The following is a 19,263-nucleotide window of genomic DNA, read 5'->3' as shown; positions in this document are numbered from 1 at the left end:
AAGGGAAGGAAAAGGAAAGAAAAGGGGAAGGGAAGGAAAAGGAAAGAAAAGGGGAAGGGAAGGAAAAGGAAAGAAAAGGGGAAGGGAAGGAAAAGAAAGAAAAGGAAAAAGAAGCAGCATCCGTGGTCTCTGTGTTTTTAGTTTTATTGCTCTTTGATGATGTGCAAATGAATCAAATAGACCTTTTTAGAGATTTTTGGTGCATTACGAGGGTTGGAAATGGTTCTCGTGAGCTGTTTGACCAGGCTGCCTTGCCCCTTCTCCATGGGAAATCCCATGGGACTGATAGTTTAGATAGCAAAAAAAACCCCAAAATGCTGCAGGTGAGCGCCGAGCCTTCCCCTGCACCGCCAGAATGGCTTGAGAATAACGAGTGTTTAAAGAATATCACGGTGCTGGGGTTTTTTTCCTCAGTTGGGCTTTTATTGGTCAGCTGGAGAAGCCACTGGGATTTGTTTTGCAGGACTTCCCTGCAGGTGTGAGGGATGGGGCGAGGGAATCTCAGCTTGCCCTTGGGAGCAGCGCAGCCAGCAGCCCATTTACATCCCTTCTTCCTCCCTCCCTCCTTCCAACCCTGGAAGCCTCTTCCCATCCTTTGGCAAAGCCCACGGTGCTGGATCCATCCCCACGGGCTGGGCGGCAGCGCAGCGGTTCCGGGACGCTGAAGAAATCCTTTTTCCTTCCCATGAAAACTCCTGCCAAAAGAAAAAAAAAAATAGGAGGGGGTGGGGGTGCGGAAAAAGGGCAGCGACTCCGGGGGGAAAAAAAAAAAAGAAGAAAAAACAGCACACGTTTGGGGAACGGAGCCGATGGGAACGTGGCCAGGCTCTGCTCGGCTGCAGGATCTCAGGCTCCGGTCCCCACGCGCGGCTGCAGCATCCTCCCCGCCGGCTGCACGCACGCTGCGTTGTTAGCAGGCAAGCGATGGGGGAAATCGTAGGGAAACGTTAGGGAAATCCGCTCCCATGCTTGGCTGCGAGCCTGGAAGCACGGCGGAGGCAGAGAGTGCGGGAGGGGAGGGGGGGATCCAGCCTCTGTGACAGCCCTGCACCTCCATGAGGGTCCGGTTTGGGGTTGGAGAGGGATGAACGGAGCCTCCATCCGTAGGGAAATGCCTTCCTGGGTTGTCCCACGCCAGGGAGACCTTCCTGGAGCAGAAGGGAGCGGAGTGCAGCTCTTCCTGCTGCCGTCCTGCAGCATTTACATCTCCCAGCACAGAACTGGTGCGGCGTGGGATGCGGCTTGGAGCGGGGTGTTGCGTTCCAGCTCCTTCCTCTGGGCTGGTTCTGTCCCTTGCGCCTTATTTTGTGATCGTGGAACGTCCAGAATGAAATCGTTCAACGTCCTGGGGATCCCGTGAGGTGGAGGGGGATCTGGGGAACCCCGGCAGCTGAGGGTGGATACAGGGTCCCCAGGAGATGGAGGTGCATATGGACTCCCAAGGAGATGGAGATGAATAGGGGGTCCCCAAGGAGGTGGAGATGGATAGGAGGTCCCCATGAGATGGAGGTGGATCTTGGGTCCCCCAGGAGATGGAGGTAGATATGGACTCCCAAAGAGATGGAGGTGGATAGTGGGTGCCCCAGGAGATGGAGATGGAGCTGGGGTCCCCAGGAGATGGAGGGGAATCCAGGGTCCCCCAGCATATAAGGGTAGATATGAGATCCTCATGAGATGGAGGTGTAAATGAGGACCCCCAGGAGATGGAGGTGAATCCAGGGTCCCCTGGTAGATAAGGGTGGATATGGGGTTCCCAGGACATGGATGTAGATGTCCCTGGTCAAGGACCCGAAGAAGACCCTTACCATCCCATCAGAAGGCAGCGACCACCTCCTTGTTGCCCACTTGGGGTCTGATTTGGTTTGGAAAGCCTTTGGCTTCCTCGTGGGGGTGTTCCCAGGCAAATTCCCCCGAGGCAAAATCCCCCATGGAAATGCTTTTCCTAAAACCAAGTGTTGCACTGGGATGTCCCGTTTCTGCAGGGCCGGACGCTGGCTGCAGGGTGCCAGCAAGATGCTGCGTGCAGGTGTCGAAGGCTGGGCTCAATGAGCGCGTATTTAATTACAGGGCAAGGATCCCCACGCAAGGCTGACCGATTTTATGGGTTAGTCACGGTGACAACATTGGATTTCATGGTTGGGATGGAGAAACAGGAGAAATTAAGTGAATGTTAATGCGACACGATGGGTTTGTGCATCCCTCCTGTGCAGGGCTTGGTAGCTTTTCCATCTGGGATCACATGAACATGATCCTGGAATCGTTAAGGTCGGAAAAGACCTCTAGGGTCGCATTGATTGCATGGCACGGCGGAAGGCAGCAGCAGGAAGCCAGCCCTACAGAATGGGGTGATGCTGGGGGGCCCGGGTGACCCCGATGCTCTCTTTGCAGCCATGAAAGCCGACCGCAAGCGCTTGAAGGCGGAGAAGACGGACCTGGTGAGCCAGATGCAGCAGCTGTATGCCACGCTGGAGAGCCGCGAGGAGCAGCTCCGCGACTTCATCCGCAACTACGAGCAGCACCGGAAAGTGAGCACGTGGCTTCTCTGCCTTTGTGGCTTCAGGTTGGGTTTTTTTTTTGGGGGGGGTGACCCTAAAAGGCCTCCTGGTCCAACCCCCCCCCTTGCCGTGAGCACCCGCAGCTCTATCAGTGCTCAGAGCCCTTCCAGCCTGACCGTGGGTGTCTGCAGGGACGGGGTATCTCTGGGCAGCCCGTTTTATCCGGTCCCTTTTGCTGGCCAAAGCCCTAACGCAACTCGCTGCTGGGGATGCCCCATTCCGTGTGCCTGCAAGGTTGGGGCGTGCAGAACGCACGCACAAACGGTTGCTCCGTCATAAAGAGCATTTTTGGGATGTTTTCGGGATGGAAAGCGTGGGGGGTTGCAGGCAAGGCTTCCTGTTGTGCTCGAGGTTCTGCCGTCCGCAGGCACGAGCGAGCGTGGGAACCCGGCTCCCGCAGCTATTCTGGGCTTTTTTCCATGCAAAGGGAGAAATTTGCTATTTTTGAAGGCTGGTGCCATAGGAGCAGCACTCGCAGCCAGCTCGGGGTTAGCTGGGGCAGCCACGGGGACGTTTTTCCCCTGCCACAAGGAACCCATTGCGATCTTCGATGCATAGAAAAAAACAAGGAGCATGGGGTGGGTTGCTGGTGGAGCTCTCCAGCTTTGGGATGTGGTGCTTGCATCTCATTTTGGGTGGGGCACAGACATCCCATTTTGGGACACGAGCATCTTGTTTTGGGATACAGGCGTCTCATTCCGGGACGCCGGCATCCCATTTTGGGGCATGGGCATCCCGTTTTGGGGCACAGGCGTCCCATTGTCAGATACAGGTGTCCCATTTTGGGGCACAGGCATCTCATTTTGGGGCACAGGTGTTCAGATTTGGGGCACAGACATCCTATTTTGGTACACAGGCATCCCATTTTGGGGGCACAGGCATCCCATTTTGGGGCACAGGCATCCCATTGTGGGACACAGGCATCTCATTTTGGGGCACGGGCATCCCATTTTGGGATACAGTGCCTGCAGGGAGGGCTGGGAAGGGGGGATTTGGGCCATTCCCTATCTCAACACCTTCCCCACGTTGCAACAGGAGAGCGAGGATGCGGTGAAGGCCCTGGCTAAGGAGAAGGACCTGCTGGAACGGGAGAAGTGGGAGCTGCGGCGACAAGCCAAGGAGGCCACGGACCATGCCAGCGCCCTGCGCTCCCAGCTCGACCTCAAAGACAACCGCATGAAGGAGCTGGAGGCCGAGCTGGCCATGGTGAGCCCAGCCCCACGGTGTTTCCCAGCCGGGGGATGCCTGGTTTGGGTCAGGGCTCAGCGTTTATTGCATTGAGGTGGAGGTAGCAGTGTCGCATTTGAGCACTCTCACAAGGTTGCATCTTTCGGGTTTGTTGCGATACTGCAAGTACGGCATCCGAACGCTGTCCCCGCAGTGCTGCAGCGTTGCATCCAGGTGCTGATTGCAGTGTCCCCCGCAGGCCAAGCAATCCCTGGCCACGCTGACCAAGGACGTCCCCAAACGCCATTCCTTGGCCATGCCGGGCGAGACGGTGCTGAACGGCAACCAGGAGTGGGTGCTGCAGGCCGACCTGCCGCTCACCGCCGCCATCCGGCAGAGCCAGCAGACCCTGTACCACTCCCACCCCGCGCACTCGGCCGACCGGCAAGGTGAGACCTGTGCTGGTTTGTGCACCAGCTTCGTGTTTGCATGGGTTGTTGCTGGGGTCTTGAACAGGAGCGGCGTTTTTGCACTGAGGGGGCTTGTTTTGCCTGGGTGTAGGTCTTGCACACGGGGGTTTGGGTTTTGCACAGAGGGTTGCTGGGGTTTAGGACAGCGTCAGCCTTCTTGCACATGAAGTATTTCCATGGGTTCAGGTTTTGCTGAGGTGTAGAACAGGACTTGGGTTTTGCACAGGGCGCGCTTGTTTCATTGCACTGCAGGCTGAGCCTCTGCATAGGGGTTTAGGTCTTGCACAGCAGGCTGCAGGGGGTTTTGCACAGGTTTAGGTCTTGCACAGCAGGCTGGGATTTTGCATAGGGGTTTAGGTTTTGCACAGGAGGTTGCTGGGGTTGTGAACAGAATCTGGAGGTTTGCGCAGGGGATACTTGAGTTTTTTGCACAGCAGGCTCGGGTTTTGCATAGGGATTTAGGTTCTGCGCAGGGAGTTGCATTTTTGAAGAGGATCAGAGTCATTGCACAGAGGGTACTTGGGCTTTTGCACAGGTTTAGGTTTTGCACAGCAGGCTGGGGTTTTGCATGAGGGTTTAGGCTTTGCACAGGGAGTTGCTAGGAGTTTTGCACAGCCTTAGGTTTTCCATAGCGTGTTGGTTTTTGCACAGGGAGTTGCTGGAGTTTGGGAGAGAATCCGGGATTTTGCACAGAGCATACTTGGGATTTTGCACAGCAGGCTCAGGTTTTGCATAAAGATTTAGAAGTTGCTGAATTTTTGAACAGGAACTGCTTTTGCACAGGGGATGCTTGGGATTTTGCACGGCCTCAGGTCTTGCACTGGGGTTTCGCACAGAAGTTTAGGTTTTGCACGGGGAGTTGCTGTGGTTTTGAGCAGGATCACCTGGGTTGGTCATGGATTTGGGTTTTGCACTGCAGGTGGGGGTTTTGCTTGGGGATTTAAGTTTTGCACGGAGGTTTGCTGGAGATCTCTTGGGGTTTTGTAGAGGATCTGTTTTTTTGCACAGCGTTTCCTTGGTTTTTGCGCAGGTTTATGTTGTGCACGGGGTTGCTGGGTTTTGCACACGATCTGGCATTTGCGTGAGGGTTTCGCTCACGCTGTGGGGCAGCCCTACACCCGAGCTTTGCCACTGCTGACCCCTATCCCCCCATTGCCTCACAGCGGTCCGGGTGAGCCCCTGCCACTCCCGGCAGCCGTCCATCATCTCCGACGCGTCAGCAGCAGAAGGCGACCGATCGTCCACGCCGAGCGACATCAACTCGCCGCGACACCGGACGCACTCGCTCTGCAACGTAAGTCCCGGGGGCAGCCAGGTGCTGTGGGTGCCCACGCTGTGTTCCCGCTGTTTCAACGTAACCCGTCCCCTTCTTGTTGCAGGGGGACAGCCCCGGACCGGTACAGAAGAACTTGCACAACCCCATCGTACAGGTAGGACAGTGCTGCCCTGGAAATACCTCTCCCAAAAGCCCATCTTGCACTAAAGGGTGGTTTTTGGGGTGCTGAGAGGCACTGATGGAGCTGTTGAATTATTCTTCTGTGTTTTACCCTAAAAAGCTGTGGGTGTTCATGCAGATGGTAGCTGGGCTTTCCTGTGGCTTTGCTGTGTAGCAGGAGCTGACATCCTGTGGCGATGGCACTGAGAAACCAAACTCCTGATAACGTGGGGAGGGAGGAGGTTGGGTCTCCCCATGACTTCAGATGCAAAAGTTCAGGACCTGGCCCTCAGTATTCACTGGGATCTGTGTGTTTGGTGGTGCTGAACATCCCCGGAGGTGTTCAGCATGGAGATGCGTCAGGGATGTGGTCAGCAAGCGTGACAGGATGGGTTGGTGGTTGAACTTGATGATCTTGGTGGTCTTTTTCAACCTTAATTATTCTATCATTCTATTTAGGGACACGGTCAATGGGCATAGTGGGGATGGGTTGATGGTTGGACTTGGTGATCTTGGCGGTCTTGTCCAACTTTAATGATTCTATTTAGGGACATAGTCAGTGGGCATGGTGGGGATGGGTTGATGGTTGGGCTGGATGATCTTGGAGGACTTCTTCAACCTTCATGATTGTATTTAGGGATGTGGTTAATGGGTGTGGTGGTGGTGGGTTGATGGTTGGACTTGATGATCTTGGCGGTCTTCTCCAACCTTAATTATTCCATCATTCTGTTTGGGGACACAGTCAGCGGGCATGGTGGGGATGGGTTGATGGTTGAACTTGATGATCTTGGAGATCTTCTCAAACCTTAGTGATTCTACTTAGAGATGTGGTCAGTGGGCACGGTGGTGATGGGATGATGGTTGGACTTGGTGATCGTGGAGGCCTTCTCCAACCTTCATGATGCTATGACTGTGTGACATAGTTTCGTGGGCACGGTGGTGATGGGCTGTATACCCCACGCACAGCCCCACCGCAGGCAAGGGCTTAGTGACAAATCCACCAGCAAAACCCCAAAGATGAGCCATACCACCTCCACCCCTCCTCTCCCTGCAGTCTCTGGAAGACCTCGAGGACCAAAAACGGAAAAAGAAGAAGGAGAAGATGGGCTTTGGCTCCATCTCGCGGGTGTTCGCCCGGGGCAAGCAGCGCAAATCCCTCGACCCGGGGCTGTTCGACGGCACGGCCCCCGACTACTACATCGAGGAGGACGCGGACTGGTGACCCCTGCCCCCGACAATGTACAGCCCCCACGTGTGCATACCCAATCACGGTGTAATTTTGTCCCCCCCTCCTATTTTTATTTTATTTTTTTTAAGCATTCCGGTAACTCTTCCTTTGTCGTCACTTCTTCTTCTTCTTCTTCTTTTTTTTTTTTTTTTTTGTCGTTTGGGGGACTTTTTTTTTTTTTTTTTTTTTTTTTTTTTTTCGTTTTTTGTTCGTTTTTATTCCCCAAACCTGCTCCTTTTTGACGAAACTTGAAACTTGAAGGACTGCTGTGTGTCTGTAAATAACGGGAATCTCGTGCACTTTGTGCTTGTGACGTCTCTTGTCCGAAACCGCTGTTTTCTGGAGCCTGTCCTGCGGGGGGGGACCCCACCTCGGAGAATGGGACCCCACCACCTTCAGAGACCTTAAAAAAAGAAAAAACACACAAAACCAAGAAATTAAACCCACCCAAATTGCGTCCACCGCGACGTCGTCCCCCGAGGAGGTGGCAGCACACGGGCTCGTCGTGACGCCTTCTGGAATCTGTGTTTTTTCCCCCTTCCCTTGTGTCGTTTTAATTTATTTGCACAAACCCAGAGAGGAGCTATTCTAACTAAATTATTGCAGAAATGTTGGGGGTTTTTTTTGTTTGTTTTTTGTTTTTTTTGAAATATTTTTCCACGTCGCTGGGGAGGGATGGGGAAGGAGGAAGGGGATGGGGAACGGGGACGGCGTGGGAGCACTTAAAGCCTTGGAAAAACCCAGCGACCTCGGAGCTTCCCGGGAAGCAATGTGGATTTGGGGTGCTCACCCTTTGCTGGCATTAAAACTGGGGGTGCCAGGGGCTGAGGGAAAGCAACATCCCTATAGAGCAGTGCCAATTTTGGGGGGAGGGGGGGGAGATGCTTCAAAACCGCGCTCCGCTCAACGACGAGCTCGCAGCCTGTATGCTTCAACGCTCAGCGGTGTCATTGGAAGCTCTTAAAAAGGAACACAAAAAAAATGGATGGAGATTTATTTAATAGTGCTATAATAGTGTATTATTTTTCTGAATTCCGAGACGCGCGCCCCCGTTTGAATGGGGCTATTTTGTCTTAAATCACTGACACTCACTCCCGTGCTCCGCGTTCCCCCCTTGTGATGCTGCGGGGAGGGCTGGGGAGGAAAAGCAGAATTTTTCTGCAGAAAAGCGTTTTTTTATACATTGATTTTATTTTTTTTTTTCCCGGTTGTTTTGTTCGTTTTTCTCCTTGCATTTAATTTTTTTTTTTTTTTTTTTAATAATTTAATCTCTCCGCCGGCGAAAGCAGACGAGCGATCTCCTTTGGTATCGAGTAGTTTCCTTTGCATTTCAGCTTTTTTTTTTTTTTTTTTTTTAATTTTTTAAATTAGGAAATAATTCTAAAAAAAAAAAAAAAGAAAAAAGAAAAAAAAAAAAGAACTTACTAAGAGGATGATTTATTTAAAAGAGAGAACTTCGGGAAATAGCATATGGATTATGGGTAACCTTAGATTTAACTTTTTTCTCCCCCGTGAAGGGGGGGGAGGATCCTTGAAGGCATGGATGCAAATATTACAAACAAAAAAAAATTATAAAAAATCTAAATAAAGCTTATTTTAAAGTACGGGTGAGCTCTACGTGGTTCAGTTGAGGTCGGGGATTGGTGGTGGGGCTGGGCACTGGGTTGACCTGTCCCCGTGTCCTGACCAATGGGATCCATTGGGTGGTGCAGAGGGGATGTGGGAGGGGGGTGGAGGTGGGGACAGGGCACTGGGCAGCCCAGCATCATTGCAGCACCTCTGGGTGCCAACAGGGCATGCTGTTGGGTGCCCCACCAACAGTGCCATCCCCGTCATGGGATGGGTTTGGGTTTTTCGAGCCATGGGAGCACGCAGAATTGGGATTTCTTATAGGTAAGGACATGGGGGTGTGTGGATCTAGCCAGGATCCATCCGGGATCCATGGATGCGATGCTAGGGATGGAGTCCACCATGGCCAAGGCAATGAGATGGGCTTGGGAAGGGTGTAGGGTGGATGTCCCCATTGTGCATGGAGCAACTCGGCACCAGTCTGGGCTGATACACCCTGCAGAAACAGGTAAGAATTTATTTTTTCTCCCATAGGGCAGCACAGCAGGAAAATATGTTCCTGTATGCTTGGTTTTCTACCCCGTATCTTGGGGTCAGGTTGTGCAAAGTTGGGTCTGCCCGTCTCCCAAGGGCTAAGATCGACAGGCAGCCTTTTGGACTGGAGGATGCAAGGGCAACCCTGGATAATACAGAACAGCAATACAACAAAATAGGATGAACACTGGATATTTTACGCATCCGAAGCCCATGGTGTCGTGCCTGGAACTAGGCAGGAGCATTGTGAGCAATGGGAAGGGAAACACACACCGGTTGCCAGCTGGCGGTGCAGCCCTGTTAATTAGCAGTATGATGGAGTATTAATGGGAATAAAACATGGCATTGAGGTGTGACTATAGTGAGATAAGCCCGGCGCAGCCCGTGGCTGAGGTTGCCGGCAAATATTTGTCAATGCTATATCATGCAGCATGGGAGTGGCTGCCAAAGCCGAAGGAAACTGCACTTTGAAGCTGATTTGGAGAATGTGGCCTCGAATTTCTGGTTGACCTGTAGGTTGTTCCTGTTTTTAAGGCTGTCTGTTGCTAACTGGTCTGTGTGCATCCCCTCTGGATCCCTGCTGCATCCCTGCTACATCTCTGCAGTATCCCTGCTGTATCTCTGTTGCATCCCTACTTCATCCCCATTACATCCCTGTTACATCCCTACTGATCCCTGCTGCATCCCTGCTGCATCCCTGCTGCATCCCTGCTGCATCCCTGCTGCATCCCTGCTGCATCCCCATTCCATCCCTGCTGCATCCCCACTGCATCTCTGCTGCATTCCTACCACATCCCTGCTGCATCTCTACCTCATCTCTGCTGCATCTCTGCTGCATCCCCATTCCATCCCCAATACACCCCCCCCCTGCATCTCTGCTGCATCCCTACTGCATCTCTGCTGTATCTCTGCTGCAACCCTGCTGCAATCCTGCTGCAATCCTGCTGCAATCCTGCTGCATCCCCAATGCATCCCTACCACATCCCTTCTGCATCCCTCCTGCACCTCCATTCCATCCCCACTGCATCTCTGCTCCATCCCCAATGCATCCCCATTCCATCCCAGCTGCATCCCCGCTGCATCCCTGGTGTATCTCTGATACATCCCTGCTTCGTCTTCATTCCATCCCATCTGCATCCCAGCTGCATCCCCCGCTCCATCCTCTCTACACCCCTGCTGCATCCCTGTTGTGTCCCAGCTGAGCATCCCCCAGCCCCAGAAGGGCGCAGCTGGGCTCGGGTTGCTGCTGCGCCCTATGGACAGAGGAGGGAGCACGCAGCCGGGATTTATCGCCGCCGCAGCGCTCAGCGATCCACGGAGAACCCAAAGAAACAGAGGTGTGTCCTGTTCCTGAATTAACCCTATAAAACAGCTCTCCTTACTCAGATACGTGCGGGCTGGGGGCTCAGCTCAACCCAAACCCAACTCCTCTTCTTCCAAAGGTCCCCCCTGGGCTGCGGGCATGGCGGTGGCATTGGGCGTGGGGTTGGCTTTGGGGTTGGGCCATCCAGGAGCACCCAGAGCTCTGGGACAACCCCTGAGCTCCAAAGGGAACGGGGCCAGAGCTCATCGTCCCGTGGCCATGGAGAAGTCCGTTCTTGGCCAAATGTTCAGCTTTGTGGAAGGGAGCACAAGGAGCTCATTGAGCTGCAGCAGCTCTGGTTGCAGCCCATAAGGGTTGGCTCCAGAGCTGTAGGGTTTGGCTGAACACGCAGGGCTCATTCCCTGGTGTCAGCGAGGACAGAGCTGACTCGATGGCAGCGGCGCTGGTGGGTGAAGTCGGCTTGAGTTCCATTTTCTTGCCGAAGAACAGAGAAATCTCTGCGGGGACTGCTCCCATGCAAAAGGTTGGTGTGGGGTTGAGGGAGCACGGTGGTACAGCCAAGCCCGAAAATGCAAAACGAGCCGTACAAAGGGCAGGACGTCTCTGTGTGTCGGTAATTGTGCAGCGTTACGGAGCAGCTCTGGGCTCGTTGCCCGCTGGGTTGGGCGAGAGGCGGAAGGGCAGCGCCCGCTCTGCCCCCAGGGGAGTAGGGGAGTCAGTGGAAAATCCCATCTGGTTGCATCGAGGGGATGGGGAAATACGGGGACGTAATGGGAAACTGTGGGTAATGATGGGGGCAAATGGGAAATAATGGAGAAATTATGGGAAATAATGGGGATATATGGGGAAATGGTGAGAAAGAGTGAGCAATAATGGGACATAATGGAGAAATTATGGGAAATAATGGGGAAATATGGGGAAATAAGGAGAAAGAGTGAGAAATAATGGGGAATAATAGAGAAACAATGGGAAATAGTGGGAAATAATGGGGAAATATGGGGGAATAATGGAAAATAATCGAGAGATAATGGAGAAATAATGGGAAATAGTGGGAAATAATAGAGAAATAGTGGGAAATAATAGAGAAATAATGGGAAATCATAGAGAAATAATGGGACATCATAGAGAAATAATGGGAAACCATAGAGAAATAATGGGAAATCATAGAGAAATAACGGAGAAATAATGGGAAATAGTAAGTAATAATGGGAGATTATGGAGAAATAATGGAGATGTGGGGAAAAAAAAGGGGGAAGGATGGAGAAATAATGGGAAGTAGTGGGAAATAATGGGAAAATATGGGGAAATAATGGAGAAATAATGGGAAATCATGGGAAATAGTGGAGAAATTATGGGAAATAATGGGCAGTGCTCCAAGCCCGTGGGAAAGGGAAGCGCCGGGGGAGGCGGAGGGGGAGCCCAGAGCGGGCGGAGCCGGAGCTGCAGCCGGAGCGCAACGCTCCCAGCCCGGCCCCGGCACCGCAGCACCGCCCCGGGGAGGTTCCCCGCCGCTGCCGCTGTCGGGAGGTGCGTGGCGTCCCGGGGGCTGCGTGGGGCCGGGAGGGGAGTGGGGTCCTGTGGGGTCGGAGTGGGGCTGGGGCAGCGTTATGGCTCCGGGATGGGATGAGATTGGGACGAGGGGTGGCACCGGGTTGGGGTGGGATCGGGTGTTGTCCCCCGGGCGCCAGCGCTGGGTTTGGGAAGCACAAAGAGCAGGAGAAGGTAATGTGTGGGGTACAGGTGGGACTTGGGGGGCACAGGGTTATGGGTTGGTATGAAGATAGGGGGCAATATGGGGACATATTGGGGGGGGACATGCACTGAGCAGGAGAAGGTGTTGTGTGGGGAAGGGATGTGGGGCAGGCATGGATATATAAGGGGTACACGCAGGTGTGGTACACAGATGGGGGTATGGGGTCATGTGGAGTCATATGGGGTTATGGGGTCACAGCCTTCAGGAGCACAACACTGAGCAGGAGAAGGTAATGTGGGGCAGAGATGTGGGGCGGAGATAGGAGACAGAGGGACTTGGGAAGTTGGATGATTTGGGGTTATGGGGGGACACGGCCTGCAGGAGCACAAGGCCAAGCAGGAGGAGGTGGGAGATGTGGGGCAGAGATGGACGGCACAGTGACATGGGGACATGGGGATGTATGGAGATATGGGGAGGAGATGCGGGGCAGTCGTGGGGCAGAGATGAGGCTCGGGGCACACTGTCACCCCACAGCACTGGGGGTGGCTCTCCTGAATGCAGGAAGGGAAGGGGAATGGCAAACCCTACACCGAACCCAATGGTGCTTTGGGGTCGGTGCACAGCGTGGCTGCTGGAGGACGGCGGCCCTGTGCGAGGCGCAGTGTTTGGAGAGCAAACAAAGCTCGAGGTGGCTCTGTAGGGCTGGTCCGAGCTGGGCGTTGTGTGCTCAGTGGGTTTTCCATTGGGAGTAATCGCTGCGATGCTTCCAAAAAAACCATCGGTGCAGAGCTTGGCGAAGCAAATCTGTGCGCTTCGCTCAAGGGTGGGTGCCCAATCCCAAATGTGCGTCTTCGTCCCGATGAGTTTCATGGCAGGTTGGTGTCCGGCTGGTGTCCATGTGGTGTTTGGATAACGTCCAGGTGGTGTCTGGATGGTTCCGTGGGTTCCAGATTGAGGGTTTGCTTCTGGAGACGGGCTGGATCTCTCAGCTGGCAGAGAGGAGCCCACGTGACGCCTTTAATTCCTGTATCCGCGGCGTGAAAAATCAGAATCAGGAAATCTAGAACTAAAAAAAAAAAATGACAAACCAAAGGTTCCGAATACAATGAATGCTATGTGAAGCAGGAAGAGAGCAGGTCAGGGTGCTGGGAGTTCCCCAGGCTGGTTGGTTTGGCTCAGGCTTTTCTGCAGCCGCTGTGATCGCCATTGGTTCTGAACCAGCCCGGAACCAAAACGCGACGGAAGGGCAAAGCTTGGGGCAATGCTTCATGGAAGGGAAGTGTGCAGCCCGGCTCGCTCTGCTGGTTCTTTTATTCCCTTTAAATCAAAATCGAAGGGGACTCTGAGACTGCAGAGGGATTGGGAGCAGAAAGCGGAGCGCGCCCGGTTTGGCAGGAAGAGGCACCGCTCTGCTGTGGGCACCTCCTGGGGAAGCGCCGTGGGGAGGGGTGGGTGAGCCAAATACCTGCATAGGAAATAACTCCGAAAGTGCCTCTCTGGAACGCAGGGAGCAATTAGTGCCAATCGCTGCCGGCAGGAAGCAAAACCCAACAGACTGTCCTTCTGTCTTGCTGCATTCCCCCGGTGAGTGCCTATGGAAGTGGCTGGAGGTTGGCCAAAGCCAGCGGGAGTTGGACAAACCCACGGCGAGGAGAGCTCTGGGTGTTTCCCACCCTTCTGGGTTATGGGGTGGCTGAATCTCATTGTATGCAGGGCTTTGTGGAGGAGAGGGTTGTGGGGTTGGGCTGTGCTCGCAAATTAGAAGGAGAAATGGTTAATGAGAAGGTTCGCTGGGTGCAGACATGGAGATGAAGGCAGGTGCCTTGGAGTTGACATCAGCCTGCCTGCTCCTGGGGCTGGGGAGGTGCAGGGAGGAGTTTCCCACAGTGTGGGGAATCTCAGGGTTCAGGGCTTGGGCAAAATACTGGAGAGCTGTGGGTGCCCCATCCCTGGAGGTGCCCAGGGCCAGGCTGGATGGAGTTTGAGCAGCCTGATCTGATGGGGGGCAACCAGCCCATGGCAGGGGTTGGGGCTGGGTGGGCTTTGGGGTCCCTTCCAACCCAACTTTTCTATGATTCCACAATCTTCCAACCCAGCCATTCTATGGGTCTATAATCTTCCAACCCAAGCCATTCCATGGGTCTATAATCTTCCAACCCAAGTCATTCTATGGGTCTTTGATCTTTAAGATCCCTTCCAACCCAACCATTCTATAATTCTATGTTTCTACGATACTGAAAGTTGGCAGAGGCAGATGCTGAGCCACCACCAGCCCCAGGACCACGTCGGTCATCAGCGGTGTGTGTCATCCTCTGCTGAGCTCATTTGCCTGCAAGGTGAAAATGGTCCCGTGTGTCATGACCTGGGCATGCTGCTGGTGGCCGGCCCCAATGGGATGAGCTGTGCATCTACTCTGACCTCATCTAGGGAGTGGAAAACCCTGGTGTTCGCCCCGAGTAGGGCTTGGAGCTGTGACCTGATGGCAGGAGCAGGAAGGGGACTCAGTGGATTGGTTATGGGAAGCAGCAGGGACTGCCGTGGTTTCTAGCAAGGGAAGGAGCTGAGAGCAAGCAGAGCCGTTCTGGTTTAATGATTCGGAGTTCCTGGTGTAAATCATTGACAGCGGTGAGCACAAGTCCGCAGGTGTGCGTGGGATGGGGACAAAGGTGGCTGGGGCTGCTGGCGTGGGGCTGGCTGTGGGGCGGGGGCTGGAGCTCTGGTCACAGAGGTGGCCACCGCGGGGCATGTCCCCGTGTCACCACTGAGGTGGGAGCAGAGCAGCGAGGGCGGTGAGTACAGACCGGCTGCACATGGTGGTTCACAATGGCAGTGAACAAAGTGGGGAAAATGGAGGAAGAACAATCTTTGGGGGTGTCTGGATTGCAGCACAGGACTGGGAATTCCCTGCTGCCAGTTGCCAGAGCAGGGCTGGAACATGTGGCAGGTGTTCTGCTCCGCTTCGTCTTCCTCTAGATGGTAGAATGGATGGATGGACGGACAGACGGATGGATGTCCAGTGCCAAACTGGAGATGCATTTCTGGCCATAGGGAGACTTTGGTTTGGTGCTTTCCTGGAGGTGCTGCAGCTTTCCCCATGCTGCCCAGTTCCCTTCTCTCTGAGGCTGCACTGCTTTTTCCAGACCTCTTCTCCAACCACTGACGTCACAGCAGCGGGGCTATGGCTACGGGAGCGCACTCTGATAAGCCCAAAGTAGAGATAATTTAACGGTGAGAGAGGCACGGCTGTCGCCGTGTGGGTTAATGCGATTTGCCCTCCCTGCAGGGCAGGGATCTGGGCCAAACTTTTCAATGCTGCAATGACAGAGCAGCTTAGAGAGGTGCCAGAGGGAGGCTGGAGGTGGTGGGAAGGTGCATTGCTTTTGGAAACCTTCTCTTCCTCCAGCAAAATGAGAGCTCTGTTTCTCCCCCATCCCTCCCCTCCCCACAGATCCGCGGCCGAGGACAGCGCGCTGCTGCGATTTCTCCTCCCCCAAAGCCCTTGGCAGTGCTTTGCAGGTGCCTGCACGATGCTCTGCTGTGTGGATAGCTCAAGGATGGGAGCTCATTGGTAGGGGGGTGAGCAGCTCCTGCAGCCTTCGCTTGGTCCCGATGGCACCGGCGTGGTTAGGAACGGGGCTGGATGCAGCGGGAGGTGAGGAAGGAGTGGGACGTGTGATGCAATTCCCCATTGCAGTATGCTCCACACCTGCAAAGGTCAGCGAGTTTACAGTCGCCTGCAGCGTGGGCGCTGTCTCCAGCAGAAGGGCATGGCGTGGAGCTGCCAGCACGGAGCGGTGGGCTCTGGTTGGGGGTGTGGGAGCTGTTGGGTGACCCTCTGGCAGTGAGTGCTGGCCCCAGGGAGCAGCTGTGGCTGATGAAGAAGGCTCCAGCAGCACTGCCTGGCACATCCTCACCAGGCTGCTTTGTAGGGCAGGAATGGGGAAGAGATTAGGAGCACATCCTGGTGCGTGGCTGGGGCTGTGCTGAATGCAGAGAGAGCCCTTTGGGAGCATCCAAAGGGGAATTTTAAGAGTGGAGGGCTGAGATGGGGAAGTTTGCTCTGCGTCCCCATTGAACAAGATGATCTTTAATGGTCCCTTCCAACTCAGAGCATTCTATGATCCCCATTTCCTTGCCTGGCTTGTATGCCTTTTCCTGCAAGTTGCTGTATTTTCTGGGAATGTTGCTCATTTCTACCCTTGACCCAGCGACCCAGCATGCTCTCGAGCTAAACAAGCAAATGTAAACCAGGGACCAATGGCGTAGGTTGCCACAATGCTGAGCAAAGGCGTATATGGGAAAAGCACGCAGCGGCATCCTGTCCAAGGGATGGCTCCTTGCACAAACAAGCACTGCAAAGCCAAGAAAGGAAAACAGAGTGGCACGTTTGCACAGCTGCATGCTGGCTTTGGCACCCATGGGATGCTGCTGTCAGACTGCGGCATGGAAATCTGGGGTCCTTGCTGCGTTACTTCCATGCAGTTTGCAGGGTGAGGTTGCACTCCTAGCTGCCATCCGTGCGTGCTGAGGTTGAGGCGAGCTGCCAGAAGATGCAGTTGCATGTGTTTATTTTAGGAAAGTGATCACATCCCATGTGTGCAGCTGGGGAAGTGCAGACATCCCATCCAGGCTGGACAGGCAGAATTGGCTTGGCTGGGTCTGAACCAGAGTACTCAACGCCCAGTGCCTGGATCAGGGTGCACCCACTGGAGCAGTGTTCTCCTCCTCTCTCTGCAGGTCTGGCCATCTGCTCTGCCCAAACGACGCACGCATGGTAGCCACCCGGGGCCACCAGGGATGCAGTGAGGTGGCCAACGCGCAATGGCCCAGTCTCGCACCAACGGGTCGCACTACGCACTGACAGCCATCGGGCTGGGGATGCTCGTCCTCGGCATCATCATGGCCGTGTGGAACCTCATGCCCGGCTTCGGACCCCCCGATAAACCCAATGCTGGGAATAGCAGCAAGCCCGACCGCGGCGGCGGAGGCATTTTTAAGAGCAAGACGTTTTCTGTGGCCTATGTGCTGGTTGGGGCTGGTCTGCTGCTGCTGCTGCTGTCCATCTGCTTGAATATCCGGGACAAGAAGAGGCAGAGCGAGGATATCCCCAGGGTGGTGCAGCACCAAGTGTCCACGGAGCCTTCGCAGCAGGAGGAGGACAGGTGAGCTCTGTGGGGCAGCAGGAGCTCAGGGAGAAGCGAACCCAGCCGTGTTGATGGTGTTGTGGGTGAAAGGAAGCATTGTGTATCTGTAAGCTGTGCTCTAGAAGCCAAGCAGGCATAGCTGAGCTGTGAAATGCCTGCTTGGTCGGTGCACACGCATGGGATGGCACCAGGAGATGCTGTTCATGGTTGACCCCAAGAGATGGGTGGCTGCTGCAGAACAGACAAGGGGCTGTAGAGTCATTAAGACTGGAAAGACCACTAAGACCATCCAACCAAAATGTCAGCCCACCTCCGCCATGCCCACTCATAAAGTCATTAATGTTGAAAAGACCACTAAGATCACCCAGTCCAGCCACAGGACCCCATCAGTTAAAAGCAGGAGCAATGCAGAGTGTAGGTGTGCAGGTACCAGGGTGCAGGTAGATGCACATTCATGGGATGGATTCTCTTGGCAGAGCAACCAAGGTGGTATGGAACCCAACCTGACATGCATCCAGGTTGGATATTAGGAAAAACTTCTTCTCAGAAAGAGTGTTGATGCGTTGGCACTGTCTGCTCTTGGGGGTGGGGGTGTCACTGTCCCTGGAGGAGTTCAATGTGGAGATGTGGCACTGAGGGACATGGTTAGTGGGCATGGTGGGGATGTGTTAGGGTTGGACCCGGTGATCTGAGAGGTCTTTTCCAACCTTTATGGTTCTATGAAGGCAATAGAAATGTGCCTGAACATAGGTGGCGTTGCAGACCGTTCAAACTGCTATATAATGGAGAAGGGCCAATATTCTGTCCTTAATTTCTGGTTGTGTTTTCATCACCTCTCTCTGTCCCCATGCCCCAGTGAAGTTGAAGTGATGCAGGGCTGATGTTCACGCTTTATCTCCTGCAGCCAAGAAGAGGATGAAGATGTGTCCTCCCGCTACTACGTCCCCAGCTATGAGGAGGTAATGAACACAGGCTACTCAGAGCCCCACGACCCGGAGCGGAGCCGCAGGATCAGTGTCTCACTGCCCTCCTATGAGTCACTGACAGGGCTTGACGAGGGCACGCAGCCCCCGGGAGCAGCCAATGCAGAGCCTGGCACCGAGCGGCCACCGGGCCGGCACAGCTCACGACTCAGCAAGCGCCTGAAGCCCCTCAAGGTGCGGAGGATCAAGTCAGAGAAGCTGCATCTCAGGGACATCCGGCTCAACCTCGGTGACGGGAGCAGCACTGGCCCCATCACAATTGAGCCATTGACCCCACCTCCGAAGTATGAGGATATCCAGGAAAAAGCACCTGGAAGCCAACAGTTGACTTAGAAGGGAGGGATTGGTCATTGCGCTCATTGGAAACATTCGGAGAGGGTTGGTCGTGGAGTGCAGGAGTGTTGGATGCTCTCTGGATGCTGAGGTACTGATCTGGTGGGGACTGCAGCGTTGCACAAACAGGACTGGGTCTTCCCAGGACAGCGTTGTGTCAAACACCATGGGGAAATAGCAATGCTGTGAAGGATGTGAAGGCTGGAAGAGCCGGACACGTGTTCTGCATTGTTAAGTTAAGGACCACCTAACGTATCTTCTCTCCTTTGTGCCTTGCCCCAACAATGGGTTTCTAAGCCACCAAATAAGAATTTTCCAAGAGGAAAAGGGAAACGTTCTGTCTTTCTTTTTTTGTTGTTTCTTTTTGAGTAAGGCAAGTAAAAGTGTCAGGTTAGTGATGTAGCTGTCACCGCTCTGGACACCAGTGGGGCTGGGATAGTGGCACGGGGCTGGCCTGAGTGCCTGTGGAGTTGCATGCTTGCTGGTGCAAAGAGGAATGAAACAAGCCCTTAAGCTTGTCAGACCCATAGGCTTTACCCATAAGAAGTTTCCTACTGGCATCACTGCCTGTTCTCCTGTAGGAGAGGACCATATTTCTTGCCTCAGTGATTTTCTCTTTTGTGTGTTGTGCTGTGAATTGACAGGACAGTCCATCTGGGGCTGGGAACTGCCATAGCGTACGACTGCCACGAGATGTTTGAGGTGTCCTGGGTGAAATGACAAGACCATGCAGTGGAAGCAGTCCTTTTCTAAATAAATATTTTGTACATGGGATGAGTGTATGTGTGTGCCTCTGCGTGCAGGTGGCCGTTCCCTTGGATTGAAGGC

The 19,263-nt window shown here is 54.1% G+C and overlaps 2 protein-coding genes across 10 annotated transcripts in view; both read left to right on the top strand.

Annotated features, from left to right (window-relative positions):
• KAZN (kazrin, periplakin interacting protein) overlaps positions 1 to 8,459 on the top strand; it is a 147,051-nt gene extending 138,592 nt beyond the window's left edge. For all 4 annotated transcript variants that reach the window (XM_021417344.1, XM_021417346.1, XM_021417347.1 and 1 more), the window contains 6 exons: positions 2,389 to 2,525; positions 3,591 to 3,761; positions 3,982 to 4,171; positions 5,356 to 5,486; positions 5,572 to 5,622; positions 6,682 to 8,459. In XM_021417344.1, the coding sequence (XP_021273019.1) occupies positions 2,389 to 2,525; positions 3,591 to 3,761; positions 3,982 to 4,171; positions 5,356 to 5,486; positions 5,572 to 5,622; positions 6,682 to 6,849 (848 nt within the window). In that variant the 3' untranslated portion in view covers positions 6,850 to 8,459. The remainder of the gene's footprint in view (positions 1 to 2,388; positions 2,526 to 3,590; positions 3,762 to 3,981; positions 4,172 to 5,355; positions 5,487 to 5,571; positions 5,623 to 6,681) is intronic.
• On the top strand, positions 11,554 to 19,207 carry TMEM51 (transmembrane protein 51). Of its 6 annotated transcripts, XM_021417288.1 has the most exons (4): positions 14,794 to 15,203; positions 15,424 to 15,627; positions 16,713 to 17,137; positions 18,024 to 19,207. In XM_021417288.1, the coding sequence occupies exons 3-4, from the start codon at positions 16,797 to 16,799 to the stop codon at positions 18,433 to 18,435; spliced, it is 753 nt and encodes a 250-aa protein (XP_021272963.1). In that variant the 5' UTR covers positions 14,794 to 15,203; positions 15,424 to 15,627; positions 16,713 to 16,796; the 3' UTR covers positions 18,436 to 19,207. The 6 variants fall into 6 exon arrangements, with proteins under 6 accessions (XP_021272960.1, XP_021272964.1, XP_021272965.1 ...); XM_021417285.1 differs by lacking the exons at positions 14,794 to 15,203; positions 15,424 to 15,627 and adding an exon at positions 11,554 to 11,809; XM_021417289.1 differs by lacking the exons at positions 14,794 to 15,203; positions 15,424 to 15,627 and adding an exon at positions 11,898 to 12,004.

Source organism: Numida meleagris, chromosome 20 (genome assembly GCF_002078875.1).
Source record: "Numida meleagris isolate 19003 breed g44 Domestic line chromosome 20, NumMel1.0, whole genome shotgun sequence".
NCBI lineage: Eukaryota > Metazoa > Chordata > Aves > Galliformes > Numididae > Numida > Numida meleagris.
Note: the sequence above shows the minus strand (reverse complement) of the source record. Positions and strands in the feature narration are given on the sequence as shown.

What these genes read in the sequence shown, in the direction of transcription:
- TMEM51 (XM_021417285.1), top strand. Translation starts at nt 16,797, where the DNA reads ATGGCCCAGTCTCGCACCAACGGGTCGCACTACGCACTGACAGCCATC. An exon ending in TCGCAGCAGGAGGAGGACAG is followed by an intron (nt 17,138 to 18,023) that starts GTGAGCTCTGTG and finishes TATCTCCTGCAG; the next exon opens with CCAAGAAGAGGATGAAGATG.